Genomic DNA, 16,769 nt, shown 5'->3' on the forward strand with positions numbered 1-16,769 from the left:
AATTGAACTACTTTTCTTCTTAATAAAATGGATTGAAATGGATTAGTGAAATCTTTCTAATTTAAGAAAGTTTAAATACAGATTTACGTTACGACATTCATATCGGTTTGTTTGAATAATTCAATTAATGAGTTAGATCGATTAATAATCAACGCTTAAACTGAAATTTTCCAAATATAATAATTGGATGGTAATGGAAGAAGACAAGGAATCAATTTTATTTGATAAATTAATACAAAGAAAAAAATTTTATTTGAGAAATTGATTTTTAGTACTTTAAGCTGTCAATAAAAAAAAAAAGATTTAATGGTTTTAAATGTGCATATCTATAATCACTAAAAATAAGAAATCTTCGTTCGTTTTCTCATTTTTCAATTGTTTTTCATTATATAATGTTTATAAACTCATCATCTTCCTAACTTTTGTGAAAACATTGTACCAAAAAAAAACTACCGTGATATAGAGTATATTTAAGTCGAAACAGTTTCATAAATTTGTGTTTAAAATCATTTTAAGTAGAAAGATTTCATTAATCTATTATACTTTCTATTAAGAGAAATTTTGTTATAGAAACAACCTTAAATGGCTTAAGTTAGAATTTGAATTTACTATTTAAATTGTTCATTAAAAAACTCAAAATATATTTAACATTTAAGTATTTAAAAATATTTCATAAGTATAAATAAAATAAAAAAGTATTCCATCTATAATTTAAAGAGCAATAACAGACGGATCTCTTGAAATAAATTTCAACGACAACAGAAGATAATTTGCGACTATAAACAAACATGTTTATTATCATGCTACAGATATCTAAATTATTGCGCGTCAAAATTTAACCGCTTCCAAACTTCTAAGGTAATAAAGTAACGTAATTAAATAAATCAATTTTTGTAGCTGTTTCGAGATTGTTACTAGTACGCATTCTAATTATTCTTTTTTTTTCATATTTTCTAATATTATTTGTTATTTATAAAAATTTCAATTAACGTATTTTTTTTCTAATCGAAGAGATATATGATTAATTACTTATACCAATAGATAATACATGCAAAACTGTTTAATATTATATATTTTCATTCAATAATTAAATATTGCGATTAAATAGAGCTCAAATTTCACAATGTAAAACTATTCGGACACTAGACGAACTATATTAATTATATATATAAAAAAGAAAAAAATAGTTCAATAATTAATATTTTTTCAAACTAGTCTTTGATTTAATAATTTCTTTTAATGCTTAGATGTAGTAGCAACAAATTTGTTTTAAATAATCTTATATTCCTAATCTTTTATTAACCCTCATTTTAACCTTATAAATTCTCAATTGCATTTAAATTTGGTAATTAAAAAAAATGCAGTACTTTGAAGCAATTACAAAATAAACATTTTTGTATGATTTTCGATTTATATTTAACCTAAAATAATATTAAAGTAATAATGATAAAAATTAAACTTCTCAGACACAGTGTATAAACTATATTATACTTATAATGTATATTATATTTATAATGGAACAATACATTGTACATAAACATTTAATTAGCAATATAATAGATTTATTACAGTGAATAAATAACAAAGTAAGTTATGTGCTTGAATATCTTTGTGACAAAATTTGAGCTCTATTTAATTTATTGCTTATTATTTAAAAAAATAGACTTTAAATAAATAAAATATATGTTCCTACTAATGACAATATTTGCTTTAATATATTAAAAAACAGGCAATTGATAAAGTTGTTATAAATAAATATGAACACTTAAAAACTATAAGGTACCATTGAACTGGTTATGTAATATAAAAGGATGAATTTACATGAAAAAATTAATAACAAAAATATAAAGTAATATTTTTTATACGAAGTTATTAATATTGAAAATTTGTTAAGTAAAATGTATCTATGAATGTTAGATACCACAAAGATCAATAGCCAAGTTACTCTGATAAAAGTACCATTTAAAAAACCAAACAAACATAAATTTTTTAAAATACTTTGTCAACACAGCAGCTATGTCTAATAAATTAAAAGAAACATAGTAATCAAGTTTTACAAAATGTGTAATAACATTTTGGAAACCATACTTTAAATATTTCACAAATATAAATTCCATATTTACATTTTATATAACTGATTCACTGTTTATTATAACAGTAATAAATAATTTCTGCTTTACATTTTATGAATTATAAATCAATTTGTCCCATTTTCTTTATAAAGAAAATATTTGGATTCCTTATGTCATAAATTACCTAAATTGTTAATAATAAAATTAACAATAAAATTCTATATTTTTGTAAAAAAATTAAAAAGTTTTTTGAAGTACTTGTTGGGTCAATCATAATGGTAAAATAATTTGAATGTTATAATTTCTGATCAATACATACATATTTATAGATTTATGTTTTTTTATGGACTATAATGAAAATAAGAAATAAAAAGAAGAGAGAAAATTATTAATAATTATAAAGAGACTACAAAAATACAAAGCAAAAACCAAGAGTCATTTACAACAATTCTTATCATTTAATTATTTGCATCAACTTTTATAATTAATTATTGATCATCTTTTGTTATGTAACGTAATAATACAAATCTAATATATAAGTATAAATTTATACATGCTTTATATATCTTTAGCTCTAATTTATTTGAAATCAAGCTTTGTACTAAAAAAATGTTATCAATTTATTTTTTCATGTAGATTCATCCTTTTTCAAATTAAAGTGCATCAGTTTTATGATAATGTATATCATATAAAATATATAACAAAGTGAAAAAATATGACTTTATAGGATATAGAATTAAATTATTTCAAAGAATTATGATATACCTTTCTACAAATAATATAAAATAAATATAACAATATTACAACTAAAGTATTTGAGTAATATAAAAATAATGTACATACTAGCAGGTTTACCATCTTTCCACTGAGTAAATTTTACATTTACTTCATCTCGCTTTGTAGCTTCTGGTCGAAGGTCTGATTTCAATGCTTGTCTAATAAGTCTAGCAGATATTTGCGAATAATTGATATAACTAAAATGTGAACATAGATTATATAACATTTTTTAATTATTCGAATATTTAATATAAATAGAAAATATTTTACTTTAATCCTGCTTGTCTCCACGCAGACATTTTTACTAATGGTATTATTTAAAATAATACTTTTAATTTAACAATAATAAAATAAAGTATATTGTCTTATGCTTAGATAAAACACCTTACACGTACAGGATAGCAGCATGAACATAGACATATAACTATAAGATAGATACTACTATGAAGTAACTCGTTCAAAATTTTCGAATTTAAATATTGACACAAATATGTTTATTTTCTAAATACAAAAATGGACAAAAAATATTAAAATATTTACGTTAGAAGAATGTATATATTATTTATATAATTATAAATATATATAAATCAACTAAAAAATTTTAAAATAAGGCTAGGGATATTTTCAAAATACTTGTTTTTCTATGCGATTGTATTTGACAAAATAAAATACATTTTACATTCTTAAATAAATAAATAAATTTTATAATGCTAGGGAAATTTCATGTAAACTGATGTGAAATTAAACTTCATACACAGGTTAAATATATGAATGGAATATCCCGTAGCAGCTGGTCACTGACTTCTAGGAAGTTTCTAGCAAGATGTCGGGGGGTGTTTTGCATGACAAGCCGCTGGTATGCTTTTGGACGATATGACTTGCCCGTTACAGTGTATGTGTACAAAATTCCGGCCTATATTAAATCCTAGAGTGTTGTAATATTGCTGAAGTTACGATTCAAATTTTGACTACTCTTACAACATTAAAAAACGAGAAAGCTAGGACTATTTGCAAAAATTGTGTCAGTGCGTGTACCACTGCCAAGACCAATATTTGGAATGTTAATTTTTCTTCTGATTGCGGGATAAAATTTTCATTTTGGACAAAAACTTATACCAAAATTGACAAAAGCGTTATTATTACTTAAAATTGGGATGGGAACTAAAGCAAGCACTGTGGCACAATCTACTGGAGGCAATGGACAATCCTCTACTGGAGCAAATGAAACTGCAATGCAAGGGTTATCTGTGCTACGTTCTCTTCCTGGAGCTGTTAACATGTTACAACATCAACATCAGCAGGGAAATCAATCACAAACTTCTCGAGTATCTGGAGATAGTAGGCAACGTGCTCGTTCTTTAAGTTCAGTACCAGATCTCTCATCTGGTGAACAAAGCACTCTTGCTTCTTCAGTTGGAGTTGGAGTTGGTCAAGCACTTGGTTTGCCACAGCTTGATTCAGACGATGCTGATGAAGAAAGTGGACGAGTTTATGCAGCACATAGCTTGCCCTCTCATATTTGGTCTATCAACGGTAAGTTTATTAGCTTATAACAAGTATATTATAGTGTTTAAAGAACTGAGTATTTATTTATTTTAATTATTTTTGCTTCTATAAATATATATTATCGTATATGTATTTTTTATATATATATATATATAAGATAGCAGTACATTTACTTTAAATAAATTTATAAAATTTATGAAACTTATAAATAAATCTGTATAATCTATAGAATTAAAAGTAAATTTGCATTAGCTAATATGATATGTTATCATTGATTACATAACTTTGTATAATATGCAAGCATCTAGAATACTCATATATAAATATAGCTATAATATGAATTTTTTAGATTCGATTTTGTTTATTTTGGAAAATAATAATATGTAATATTCTTGTACTATTTTTAATATATATGTTGCATAAATTTCTCGAAAAATAATCTTATTTATTAATTCATTGCATTTATTGAGTATGCTAAAACTTGAAATTATTTTGTGTATTATAAATATGATAAAATCTGGAAAAAATGAAAGTAAGGTTATGTTGCGATCTTGAAATTTTACGAAATAATTGTGGGTAAAATAAAGAGTACTTGTTTGACGCATGTTGTCGAAGTAGTTGGCCCGGTAACCACATGTAAATCGATTGGAATTTAACGTAGTTGCGTAAATTTTAAATTGAGACTATAAAATAACAATTCCAAACAAAGAAATTTGTACAGTTATAAAATATTATCTGTGATGGGTATGTTAAAATTATTTCAATTTTATTATGGGAATTATAATAAGTTCATGTCTAAATGAATCTGAGACAGAAGTTGTTCCTGTAAATCAAGTGAGAAGAATCTTTTACGGTATAATTCTTCTTAGTTTCATAACAATAAGTATTTTAGTATTAAAACAACGAATAATTTTTTTGCTTTGTATTCAAGGTCTAAAATGTCCTGTTTGCTCCAAGTTTATTCTACCAGACGATATAGAGTGTCACTTGGTTATGTGTTTGACCAAGCCACGTCTTAGTTACAATGGTGAGTTAGTATTTTGTATAATCAGATTTTATCTTATATTATTCAATAATTTAGAACATTTTCCTTTAATTAGCATATATGTATTACTATGTTCTGAAATAAATGATATAATAATAAGAATGTATATTTTATAGATATAAGCCAAAATAAGTAGAAACATTATAACATTATAAAAATAATGTAACCAATTTTAATCATTTTGATTCTAAATTACGTAAATTTTAGAGACCTGTTTCAGGGTTGTTCTTAGTTTATTTTCTACAAAGGATAAAATTGGATTCATACCAAAATTTTACATAGATATTTAACTAAAATGAATTATTTTTGTGATTTGTATTAGAAAATAAGGATTCTATAATGGTATCATTAAAACATTTCTGTTTAAGTCATTTTTTCTAATATAGATTATAGGAATGATTTGTTTTAGTTAGGTTCCTATTTGTAATTTTGTAATCAATACTTGATTCATTCTCTACATAGAATTGATGAAAATCAACCTCAATACATTCTTTTTTAAATCTGTAAGATTGAAGACTAGAATGATGAAAATTGACTTTTAAGATATTAAATTATTATTTGTATTTACCTCCTTTTTTTACACATATGTAAATAAATCAAAAATACAGCAAGAGTCAGATAAGTAAATGAATATTTTTTAATTAAAATAAGATGTAAAAGAATTGGAATTTTCTTGATAACAAATGAATATTATTTATTGTATGTGTAATATTTGCTGTAAATGCTATATATTCAAAATCAATTTTTTTTAAAAATAAATTACTACTTTGTTACTTTATGCTTAGATTTAATATGGAAAAATGATTACACAGAAGTGCTAAACTTTTAAACAGTTTTAATTAGGCTATAGAAATATTTATTATCTATAGTTGCTATTTCAACATTATTAAAATATTATAATAGTATCCAAATTGTTGTTCATAAATTTTACCTTTTTAATAATATTAAGATTTAATTAACTATGTTTGAATTTTTTCAATTCTTTTAATTTTATGGAAAGTACTGAAGATATTTTTTTCTCAACATTTTTTTACATTTTATTAAATTTAATTGGTTTTATTAATAGGTTTGTACTATAAGAAATACATCAATATTATTTACTTATGCTGTAGTAATTTATATTATCCCAATCCATTATATTTTGATTGATAAAAAGTAAGTTTCATTTATTAAGACTGTTTAAAAATTACTTAATAGCATAATACATAATACATAAACATATATATTTATTTTCATATGTTTTGTTTATAACAAAGGTCAGTAACCCTTTTCATTTGAAAGGGCACTCTGAATGGCTAATTTATGATAAAAAGCAGCTTTTTTTAATTTTACAGAGGGAAAATTTATAAGCTTAATCTGCACTTAATGTTTGGTACAGTGGCAATGTTCATGAGTTACTAAAAAAAAAATGAAAATTGTTTTAGAAACTAGGAATGAATCCAGAAGTATTGTTAGATATATCTAAAAGCATTCATCATAGTTAATATATTATAACCATAAGAGTTTCATTATGTGATTTTTTAATATTTTATTTCTCTTATGAGATATTTATTTGTTATAATTTACCCAATTTATTCTGTTTAACATAATTATTTTAACTAACTTTATTATTAACATATTTTTCATTTTCTTTTAATAAATAATAATAGAAATTATTACAACAATAATGAAAGTATTTTGTAAGTTTATTTCAGTATTTAATAAAAAAGGTTAAATGAGTAAAATATTAAATGAGAATATATTAAATGATTAAGTAATTAAATATATCTTGTACCTTTAAGTATATAAATAAAGAAGATGAAATCTGTTTTATATTTTCTTCATGATGACAATTAATGTATTTTTTTCTATTTTCACTGTAGAAGATATATTATCTGATGAAAAAGGTGAATGTGTTATTTGTCTTGAAGAATTACAACCTGGAGATGTTATAGCCCGCTTACCTTGCCTGTGTATATACCACAAAAAGTAAGCTACTATGTTACATTTAATAAATTTATAATTTTAAATCAAATATATTATATAAAGTCACTTTATTTTTATATTGTCTCCTATAAATATAAATAATGATATGAAAGTAATGTAGTATAATTAATATTTTTCAGTTGTATTGATAAATGGTTTCAAGTGAACCGTAGTTGTCCTGAACATCCTGGAGATTGATTTATACCCATTGAAGTTGTAATAGCACAATGCAACTTGTTGATTTCAAAGACTCTCATTATAATGGGAATAAAGTGGGAGGAAATGGAAAAAATTTGAAAAAAAGCTAGTCAAGATGGCTGCTAGTCCACTGTTCTGGTTGGTGTATGCAATTGTTCGACTGAATGAGATATACTCAATTTGAATATGAAAGCAGACATTTAACTAAATCCTTGATTATACTACCTGTAAGCAGGGGACTTAAAAAAATCGCCATAAGATTCAACGATACAATGCTATTATCTATATGTATTTGTAATTAATCTATTACTACTCTATAGCTTACTATCAATTGTACCATATTTACAAATTTTACTTAGTTTTATATTTTGGAATCGGATTAGGGATAATTAGGCTAATCTGTTATTGATTATTATATATTGTTTTTGGAGAAGGAAATATCAGATGAAATTTAGTTGAAAGCCTCGAATAACAATTAGGCAAACCCTATATTACACAAGTTGATTGTATTTTTTATAATTTCATTATAAATCTGACGTTTCATTTTTGTTGTTTGTTGGGAAATGTACACCAGAAAGGATATTTTTGATACTTTCATAAAAGAAAGAGTTGGATATATAAAAGTTTTAAGAAACAGACTTTTAGTAATAATGATGTTGATGCTGTAACGACAGTAAAAGATTAGATTTAAATTTCTTTATTAAAATTTCAACTTTGTGATAAATTTCATTTATGTTTTTAGAGAATAGAAGTCCTGCAGTTATGAAATATAATTTATTGTTAAAGTTATATCATAATTAATATCTTTTTTACATGATAGGAATTAACTCATAGGAGTTTTTATAACAAAAATAAACATGGTCTGTCAATTTTCCAATAATATATGCATTGTATATATCTGGATTAGACTTGTATCATATAAGATAAAAAGTCTAATAAAGTAAAAATTTCAAACCAAATACAATTATAAAAGTGATTTAAGCATTCGGTATAATATCTATGATATTATAGAAATAAAAATAAAAGTTCTATGTTAATAAAAATAGGAAAATTTAGTATTGTTTTCAACATTGTGAGAAGTAATTAATGTTATTGTTGCTTAAAAATTGTTTTATCTCAAGACGTAATATTTTTACAGGAAATATGAATAATTTTTCTTTATAAACATTCAATATATTTTAATTATGGTAGAAATAGATACAAAATATATGCGTTTACATAGTAATTTTTATATTTCGGCGTTACAGTATAATTTCACTGCTTTATGTTTTAGATAATATTAAAGAAATGAATCAATTTTTGTGTGAAATATTCAGTTGTTGAAGTCATTCTTTTGTATGTAGCCTTATATTCACTTCGTTATTTATGGAATAAATTTGAATAATGCAACATGTAATTCACATGTCATAAAACTACATGAAAAAATGTATTTTGTACATATATTTTAAAACTAAATGAAAATTTCATATTTTATAGAATATACTTATCGTGTTACAATACATCCCAGATATAGGCGCCTTTTAAAACAGTTTACTTTATTTTATGAGTTTTTGTTAGAATATTATTAAAAGTTTAAATATTTCTCTATATTAAAAGGAAATATTTGAATATAAAAAGTATAAAAATAATCATATAATTCTTTCGAAGAATAAATACAATGGTGGGCGAAAGTATTGACACAATATAATTTTTGAAATAAAAAAACGTATAAGTATAAAAAATTTGAATTCCAGAATTTATTTTTTAAAATACCTTTATCTTAAATGTTTTAGTATACTTTTTAATATACTATATAATAAGGAGTAATAACATAAAGTAATATAAAAGTAACAAAATTACAGATTTTAAAAATCTTTACATGGAAATAAATACAGATTGTACTTCTAATAGTGTTATGATTTTTATTTCATAATATAAAAGGCATTAAAACAGATTTAACCGATACAATGTATTACATGTTTATTCACATAATACTAAATTTATGTTAGTGAAAATAGGAGATATACAAAAATATATTTTCTATGAAAATAATAGTTATACAATTAGAACACATGTTAAAATGCAGTTTATTTTTTGCATATCAGTAAATTTAATTTATTAAATTACAATTTACAACAAATTACATTCTGTAGCTTAGATGTGGACAAACAAATATTATCACAGGTATAATTTACATATTTGAATAGTATGCTGCGTTATTTAAGGGAATGTAAATAAGTGATCTCTAGATTTAAACAATTTAATCTAAACGATCTGTGTATTTGTGACATTAACAAAGCGGCTAATAGCTAAAAAATGTGTTACACCATGAGGATGATGCTTGTTTATGTGTTTGATCATAACTTTCTTTAACAATAATATGAAAAAAAAATTCATATGATTCTATTAAAAAAAATTAACAAGACTTTGATTTGAAAACTGCTGATTCATTAATATGAAATTAGTGTATATAATTTGTATCATATAATGAGATTTGAAATAGTGTGGTAGTGTTGTTGTAAGATTACTTTTGGTATCAAGAAATATTGATAACACAATAGATAAATATGTATATAACTAAATATACTAATAGAAGGTATAAAAACAATATTAAAAAATCGCACAATCCAGAAAATTTTTATTTTTAGTAAGGTAATAATTATTTAAAAGTCTTAACTAATTTATGCTTATTTCAAAATTTCATTATAAAATCTAACTGTGCATTTAATAGAATATTATCGAATTTGAAAAATCAATGAAAAACATACTAAATATTAAAAATCAAACGTGATACTTAAAACAGATGCTTTTGTACAAAAAATGATAAACACATTGTATTCAAATTCATTAACAAATGATTTTTATGTATGTTGGAAAACTTAGTATGTTGAGATTATTAAGCTAAAATGGTTTTAAGTAAAATATCTAGATTTTGTATTTAATTATATAAGGCTATTTAAGTATATCACTTTTGTTTTTAAAGAGTAATACAAACCATGTTTTTTTATTTTTTTGGCATTACTATATATTTTAACCAATTTTGTATCTTTACCAGTATTTTTCAGTAAAATTATATTTAATTTACATACATACATAGCAAGCACATTATGCATAAAAAGATATATATACTAACTTATAGACAGAAAGTTGATAACTGAATCATTTGTGATTTATGTAAAATATTACATATAAAATTATTATATTATTTAGGCAAGAAAAAAATTTAATCGAAATATGAAAAATGAGAAGATAGTAAATTACTATTTTATTTTAAACTGTATAATTTAGACACTAAATTAATATAATAAAATTATGAAACAAAACAATGACATCATGGCTTATGCTTACGATTACAAAATAAGGAATCATAATAATTCTTTTAATTTGGGTTATGAAATTAATAGCATAATAATTTCGTCAAACTTATTGAGCAAAAGACATTCTAAAAAATACTAATTATAATAAAATCATTAAATTATTTCGTCACGTTTCTTTGGTATTGATTTCATTTATGTTTTCTAAAGAATTTTTTTTAATATTATATCACTTCGCTATTAATTTGTTTTGCAGATTATTTTTATTGATAACAGAATATTTTAATATTTTATTATAAAGTTTTAACACTATCGCAATAGAATTATGGGCTGTGATTGAAGAGATATATTTAACTACTGAGTAATTAAAAATAGTTAATTAAGATTATTTACTTTTGTTTGTAATGTGCTTCATCAAAGAAAGTTCAGTTTTTTAATTTATCATTTTCGTTGTTTTATAATGGTTTGATGTAAAGGTAAAGTCAATTTTGTTTTATTATTTTATTATGTTGTATAGGACATCTCACTGACCTTGTTCTATAATTATAGTGCTTTTACTATTCGAATATCCGAGCACTCGAAATACTCACCGTAACTCGATCCGAAATTCGAATTTGAGTATACAGGTCTGAGTATCTGGATTGGGATCTTTCCCATTGATGACTTAAAATAAAGTTTTTTTAAATTATGGAGAATTACTTTTCCACCTTCTTTTGTGTTAATCATTTTAAATCTCTTACTCCTTTCTTCCATTTACTTAGAATCCAAATTAAAACAACTTTATTTTAAGTCATCAATTGAAAAGAAGAGTACACGGATACTCGAATTTGGATATTCAATTTAATACTCATATACTCGAAATTCGAATACTCACTACTAGAATTACCCGTAAATCCAAGCAATAATAAGAGCCCTACTTTGTTCATTTGAAATATCTGTATCACTTTAAGTAATAAGGAGGTACACTATGCATAAAAATTGTATAGTTGCAAAAACGCATGATATATTAGTAGTGGTTATTTTACGAGTGAAGATGAGGAGATGAAATTTATAATCATACATTTGTATGAATCATACACGGGAATACGTATTATTCTATATCCTTGCAGTGTACACAACATTTCTGTTGCCAAGTATAAAACAAGTGAATATATGAACTTTTTTTATCTTATCGGAGTGAATGTTGTTAATTATTAATATATTTTATGTCCACAAGTATTTAAAATTAACATTTGTAGAATATCTTCAACAAAACATGCGAATTATTAAAAAATTGGAATATCTCATGAAGTGTTGATTTTCTGAATATCATATCCTGATATATTTTAAAATATTCCAATAAAATGATATATATAAAAACATCAAATTCCATTAAGAAAAGAAGGTAAATTTGCATGTTTTAATGCACCTATGAAAATGTAAAGTTGTACGAAAATAGATTTTCCTATATCAATTAGTTTTTTTTTTTTACAAATTTTTTCTATTTCCAACCAAAGTCGAATATAATGGTAAATTGCATGACTCGTGTGAGTTGATGAAAAATGCAGCTAATTGTACGTTAACATGTGAATTATAAGTTGTAAAACACATAACATCGATATTTTGAATATATATTGCGCTCAGGCAGATATAATTCCTGGACCATATTTGGCTAAGGATTGTTCAAATCTGTTACGTTGCCTTTCGTTTCTCTTTGCGTCTTTCGCATCTGAGAATCACTATAGTCTGTATAAAATGTTTCAGGAAGAGAACGCAGGAAAAGGATAAAAAGAAAATATATGCATCTGCAACCAATTATTAAACGTTCGTGACATCAATCACGGTCATATTGAGACTGTAAATATATATACATACATATGTATATGCATGTATAAAATATAATCATTTTTGAGAAAAATAACAGAATCTTACATGAACCTGGATGAGTACGTACGATGTTATAAGTCATCGGTTTACGTAATCTAAAGATCGCCTACGAATTCTATTTTATGTCGACTTGCATATTCATCACTACTATGCTTATTTATTTTTAGAGTACAAATTACATTCTGTGTCTATAACAGCCTCTGAAGCGTTCTTATAAGACTAAGAAAAAGAACAAAAAAATGAAAATTTACTTTAGCAACTTTACTCTAATTGTCTTTATTTTTTTTCATAAGAGCTATATTTTAACATTAAAAAGAAACATAAATTAACAAAATAATGTTTTCATTAACTTTTTTGGAAAAACATAGAATTAAAAACACTGCAAAAAACATGGATTGATTTCGATGATTTTGAAGTATGTTATAAAGAATGAGGTTCCTAGCAACATTTATTTGCAAATTGTTGATACTACTACTTTGGTTGTTACATATATGTGTATGTCATGGACACATTGTAAGGAATCACCGCTCATTTAATTATGTTTATATAGAACATTGTAGCGACTGGAAGACGAACGTTATAAGAGGTAGTTCAAAAAAATCATTATACGGCTTACGTGACCGATCGCCTGATGACGACCAGAAACTGCTCGAATCCGACCTAACCTAATTAGACAACATTAATTGGCCAAGTTCAGTATTAACTGGGTCTTCCCAGATTTTGATGACCTTGAAATATATTAAAAAGGACAAAATTTTGAACAACTTTTTCATTATAATATTATTAGACTGGCTTTAGTTTTCAAGATATTAACAAAATTTTATTCCTACTACTGCGTATAATTCATACAAAGTAAATAATCAGTTACAACGTTTGGCTGTTTAACAATATATATTAATACACTATTTATGATCAGTTTGTTATTGGTATGTACTCATTGTCAGTGAGGAAAGGATTCATATTGTGATGCAATGTTGTTATACTCAATACAGAAATGATTATCAAATGTTTCATGTTATTGAAGAATCAACAAAAACATAATCTGTAGCTTGCAAAATATATTGTAAATCAGTAACAATTTTGACCAGGAAATATTTTAAATTGTCAGTAGCTAGTTCAACACTGTGGAGATTATGAATTATTATTACATTATCTTATTAAATATCGCAATGTAAGTCGACCTTAAAACCATTAGAGCAAGAAAAGGAGGTTATCGGTTATTTATGGGTTCACATGGTACTGCTCGTCGATTAAGAATCTCGCATATGACAGTATTACGAATAATTCGGCAACATCTACAACTTTGTAAAAGTTAACGTGTTCAAGTACTTCAATCAACGAAATTTTTGTCACTAATATTGAAGAACGTAATCCATCTTTTTAAGAAAATGTAATACATATAAACAAAAGTACAACTATTTTATACATTCTGGAATTTCATCTTATTTTAGTCAAGCGGTTTCCACTTTTGAATAAAATATTTAAAATATTTAACGCGTTGCGAATAAGACACGGATCTGTTTTATTCTTACCGTTTTCTTATTCACTGCCGAACATTCTTCAAGCGTAGTAAAAGAAATTGTATCCGAAATTTGTAATTTGTAATTAGTTTCATTGTGTAGTCCAGCAGAACGGCGCTTAAATTGAAAAAATTGGAGAAGAATAAAAGTGTTTACTTTAATTTTTTATAAAAGTAAAAATTAAACTTTCATTTTCTTTGCACCATTTATAAGTAAAGAATTTATACATCTCTTCACAATTTGAAATTTTTCATGCAATGGTAATTTATAAAGTATTGATCTGACATAAGTGAAAGCCGAATAAAATTGTCTGAAAGGAGATTTGTGAGTGATCAACGTGTTAAAAGAACAATTGATTTTTTACCACCTTCTATACTTATGAAAAGTATGATACAATACGTATTGTACGATATTAATTTTATAGAACATGTTTTCAATAACTCTTCAATAACATTCTGTATATATTATGAAGAGATCGAAACAAAGCCTTTAAAAGAGGCTAGAATATCCATAATAAGATCAATTTCTCTCACATAATTTATTATAATAAATTATGTATGATAAATTATTACAAAGATAGGACACACAAATTTTCATTATTGATAAAAAATGTTATATCTAAAATCAGAACATATAGCGCGTGATAAAAAGTGAATAGGATACGAATGAAATAGAGCAAATAAGTAAGATAAAGCAGTAATGTAAACAAAATAAGTGTTGATTAATAATATAAAACAAAACCATGTCGATAAAATTTATCTTACTATTATGTAGTGTATGTCGTTAAAAATGTAAAAATAGAGTTTCGAAGGCATTAAAGGTGAAGCGAAAAGTCCTGTGTGCTCCTGTATGCTGTGCTACTAATCATCTTTCCAACTCTACACAGTAAGTACATATTTTTTGACTGTACTTTCAAATGACACCCAGGGCTGATCGATACGAAATTTAAAAGGATAAAAGGGAATGAAGAGTGTTTGCCAAATATAAAATTTTAAGTTCAGGAATTTAATAGTTTCTGAGATACGAATAAAAAACTTTTCAGTTCACCGATTTACTGTTTACTTACAAATATAAACACATAATAAAGATGAAATTATGAGGCGTGTTGAATATATATACATAATTGATAAATCTTGTCGATGAGCTAGCTCATTTTCGATTTCGATGATTTTGAAATATGTTATAAAGGGCGGTATTTTGAACAACTTTTTCTTTTACCAATTATGGTAAAAGACCTAACTCGATCTTAGTTTTCGAGATATTTGCGAAAAATACTTGACATCATGCAATTAAATCCCATCTATATGCATGTGTCCATAAGACATCACAAGCACAGTTGATACATTCGATGGTAAAAGTTCTTTATTTGTATCTCGGAACTTGATTACCTCTTCTTTCCAAATTTCGTAGATCGGCTGGGGGTGTCATTCAGAAGAATATCCTACTTTTCTACCTCTGTGACATTACCAAAGCTTCTTTACTTTCAAAACACAGTTTGTACAGAAAGCATTGCTATTTTTTTTAAATTTTCTAATTTTCTCTCTTCTTTTCTCTCTCCCCACACATACATATATATATCTGCATAACCTTAATTTATAAAGTAGATATTCTCCTAATAGTAAGTAAATTTTTTGTAGATCGCTTAAAATAATATATAGAAGAATGTGTCTTTGAGCTTTATAATCGTAGAAATAGCTATTATTGTTTTATAAGTAAAATGTTCTGGAAGTACTCGTAAGTTATTCGTTGTGTGAAAAAATGTTTCAAACAAAAGTTGCATGGTATCTAAGGAGACACACAGTGTCTCCTAATCTGTTTTTTATTACTTTGCTCTTTTAGTGAGATATTAGGGTCATTTTCAGTTTTTTAAATGAAATGTCTAATATTTTTTTTTTTTAATTCGGACAAGTCATCAAATTTTGCATAAAAAGATATTGTAGGAATGGCAGCAGTGACAGAACTTTCTTTCTTTAACGATTATAATATTTATTATACATAAAATAAAATACAAAATAGATTGTTCAAACTAACTCTCGTAACCGACTCTTCACACTGACTGGCAAAGCTTACTTGCACTCTCAACTAGCACTGACTCTCGCATTCCTTGGCATCCCTTTTTATATCCATTTATACTACGCATTGCAAGCGACCGAAAATTCTGTTTTAGGGACTCATTCGTTCTTCATGCTCGATCCACTTTCATATCGTTTTGACACATCACTCGCGCCAACAATCGCTCGATTTGTTACTACGCAGTTCTGACACTCGCCAATATGAATTAAGAATCTTCTATTAGAAAATATGCAAAAATTTTGCTGCTTTTTTGCAAGAAATTTTCAGAGATAATGTTGCACTAAAATACTCCCTTAAAAAATGTTACAAATATTATGTAAAATATAGTAAAAAGAATAGATATTTAAAAATTTTAAATCGTTCACAATATATAACAAATACAACTAAAATATATATCAAATGTAAATTTTAATTTATTAAAGTATGTTAGATATTAAATAATGACTTATATTAA

At 24.9% G+C, this 16,769-nt stretch overlaps 2 protein-coding genes across 3 annotated transcripts in view; one reads left to right on the forward strand and one right to left on the reverse strand.

Annotated features, from left to right (window-relative positions):
• LOC108556123 (ATP synthase subunit epsilon, mitochondrial) overlaps positions 1-3,148 on the reverse strand; it is a 4,481-nt gene extending 1,333 nt beyond the window's left edge. For both annotated transcript variants that reach the window (XM_017912081.1, XM_017912082.1), the window contains exons 1-2: positions 3,120-3,148; positions 2,916-3,046 (exon numbers count right to left, since the gene is read on the reverse strand). In XM_017912081.1, the coding sequence (XP_017767570.1) occupies positions 2,916-3,046; positions 3,120-3,148 (160 nt within the window). The remainder of the gene's footprint in view (positions 1-2,915; positions 3,047-3,119) is intronic.
• LOC108556122 (E3 ubiquitin-protein ligase ZNRF2) lies at positions 791-7,812 on the forward strand. Its single transcript, XM_017912080.1, has 5 exons — positions 791-858; positions 3,608-4,382; positions 5,287-5,382; positions 7,263-7,368; positions 7,506-7,812. Exons 2-5 carry the CDS (start codon positions 4,004-4,006, stop codon positions 7,561-7,563), a joined length of 639 nt encoding a protein of 212 aa, XP_017767569.1. The 5' UTR covers positions 791-858; positions 3,608-4,003; the 3' UTR covers positions 7,564-7,812.
• Positions 7,813-16,769: the final 8,957 nt, after the last annotated feature.

The sequence above is a fragment of the Eufriesea mexicana genome, unplaced genomic scaffold (genome assembly GCF_001483705.2).
Source record: "Eufriesea mexicana isolate 0111107269 unplaced genomic scaffold, ASM148370v2 scaffold325, whole genome shotgun sequence".
Classification (NCBI taxonomy): domain Eukaryota; kingdom Metazoa; phylum Arthropoda; class Insecta; order Hymenoptera; family Apidae; genus Eufriesea; species Eufriesea mexicana.

What these genes read in the sequence shown, in the direction of transcription:
- LOC108556122 (XM_017912080.1), top strand. Translation starts at nt 4,004, where the DNA reads ATGGGAACTAAAGCAAGCACTGTGGCACAATCTACTGGAGGCAATGGA. An exon ending in TCATATTTGGTCTATCAACG is followed by an intron (nt 4,383 to 5,286) that starts GTAAGTTTATTA and finishes TTTGTATTCAAG; the next exon opens with GTCTAAAATGTCCTGTTTGC. An exon ending in CTGTGTATATACCACAAAAA is followed by an intron (nt 7,369 to 7,505) that starts GTAAGCTACTAT and finishes AATATTTTTCAG; the next exon opens with TTGTATTGATAAATGGTTTC.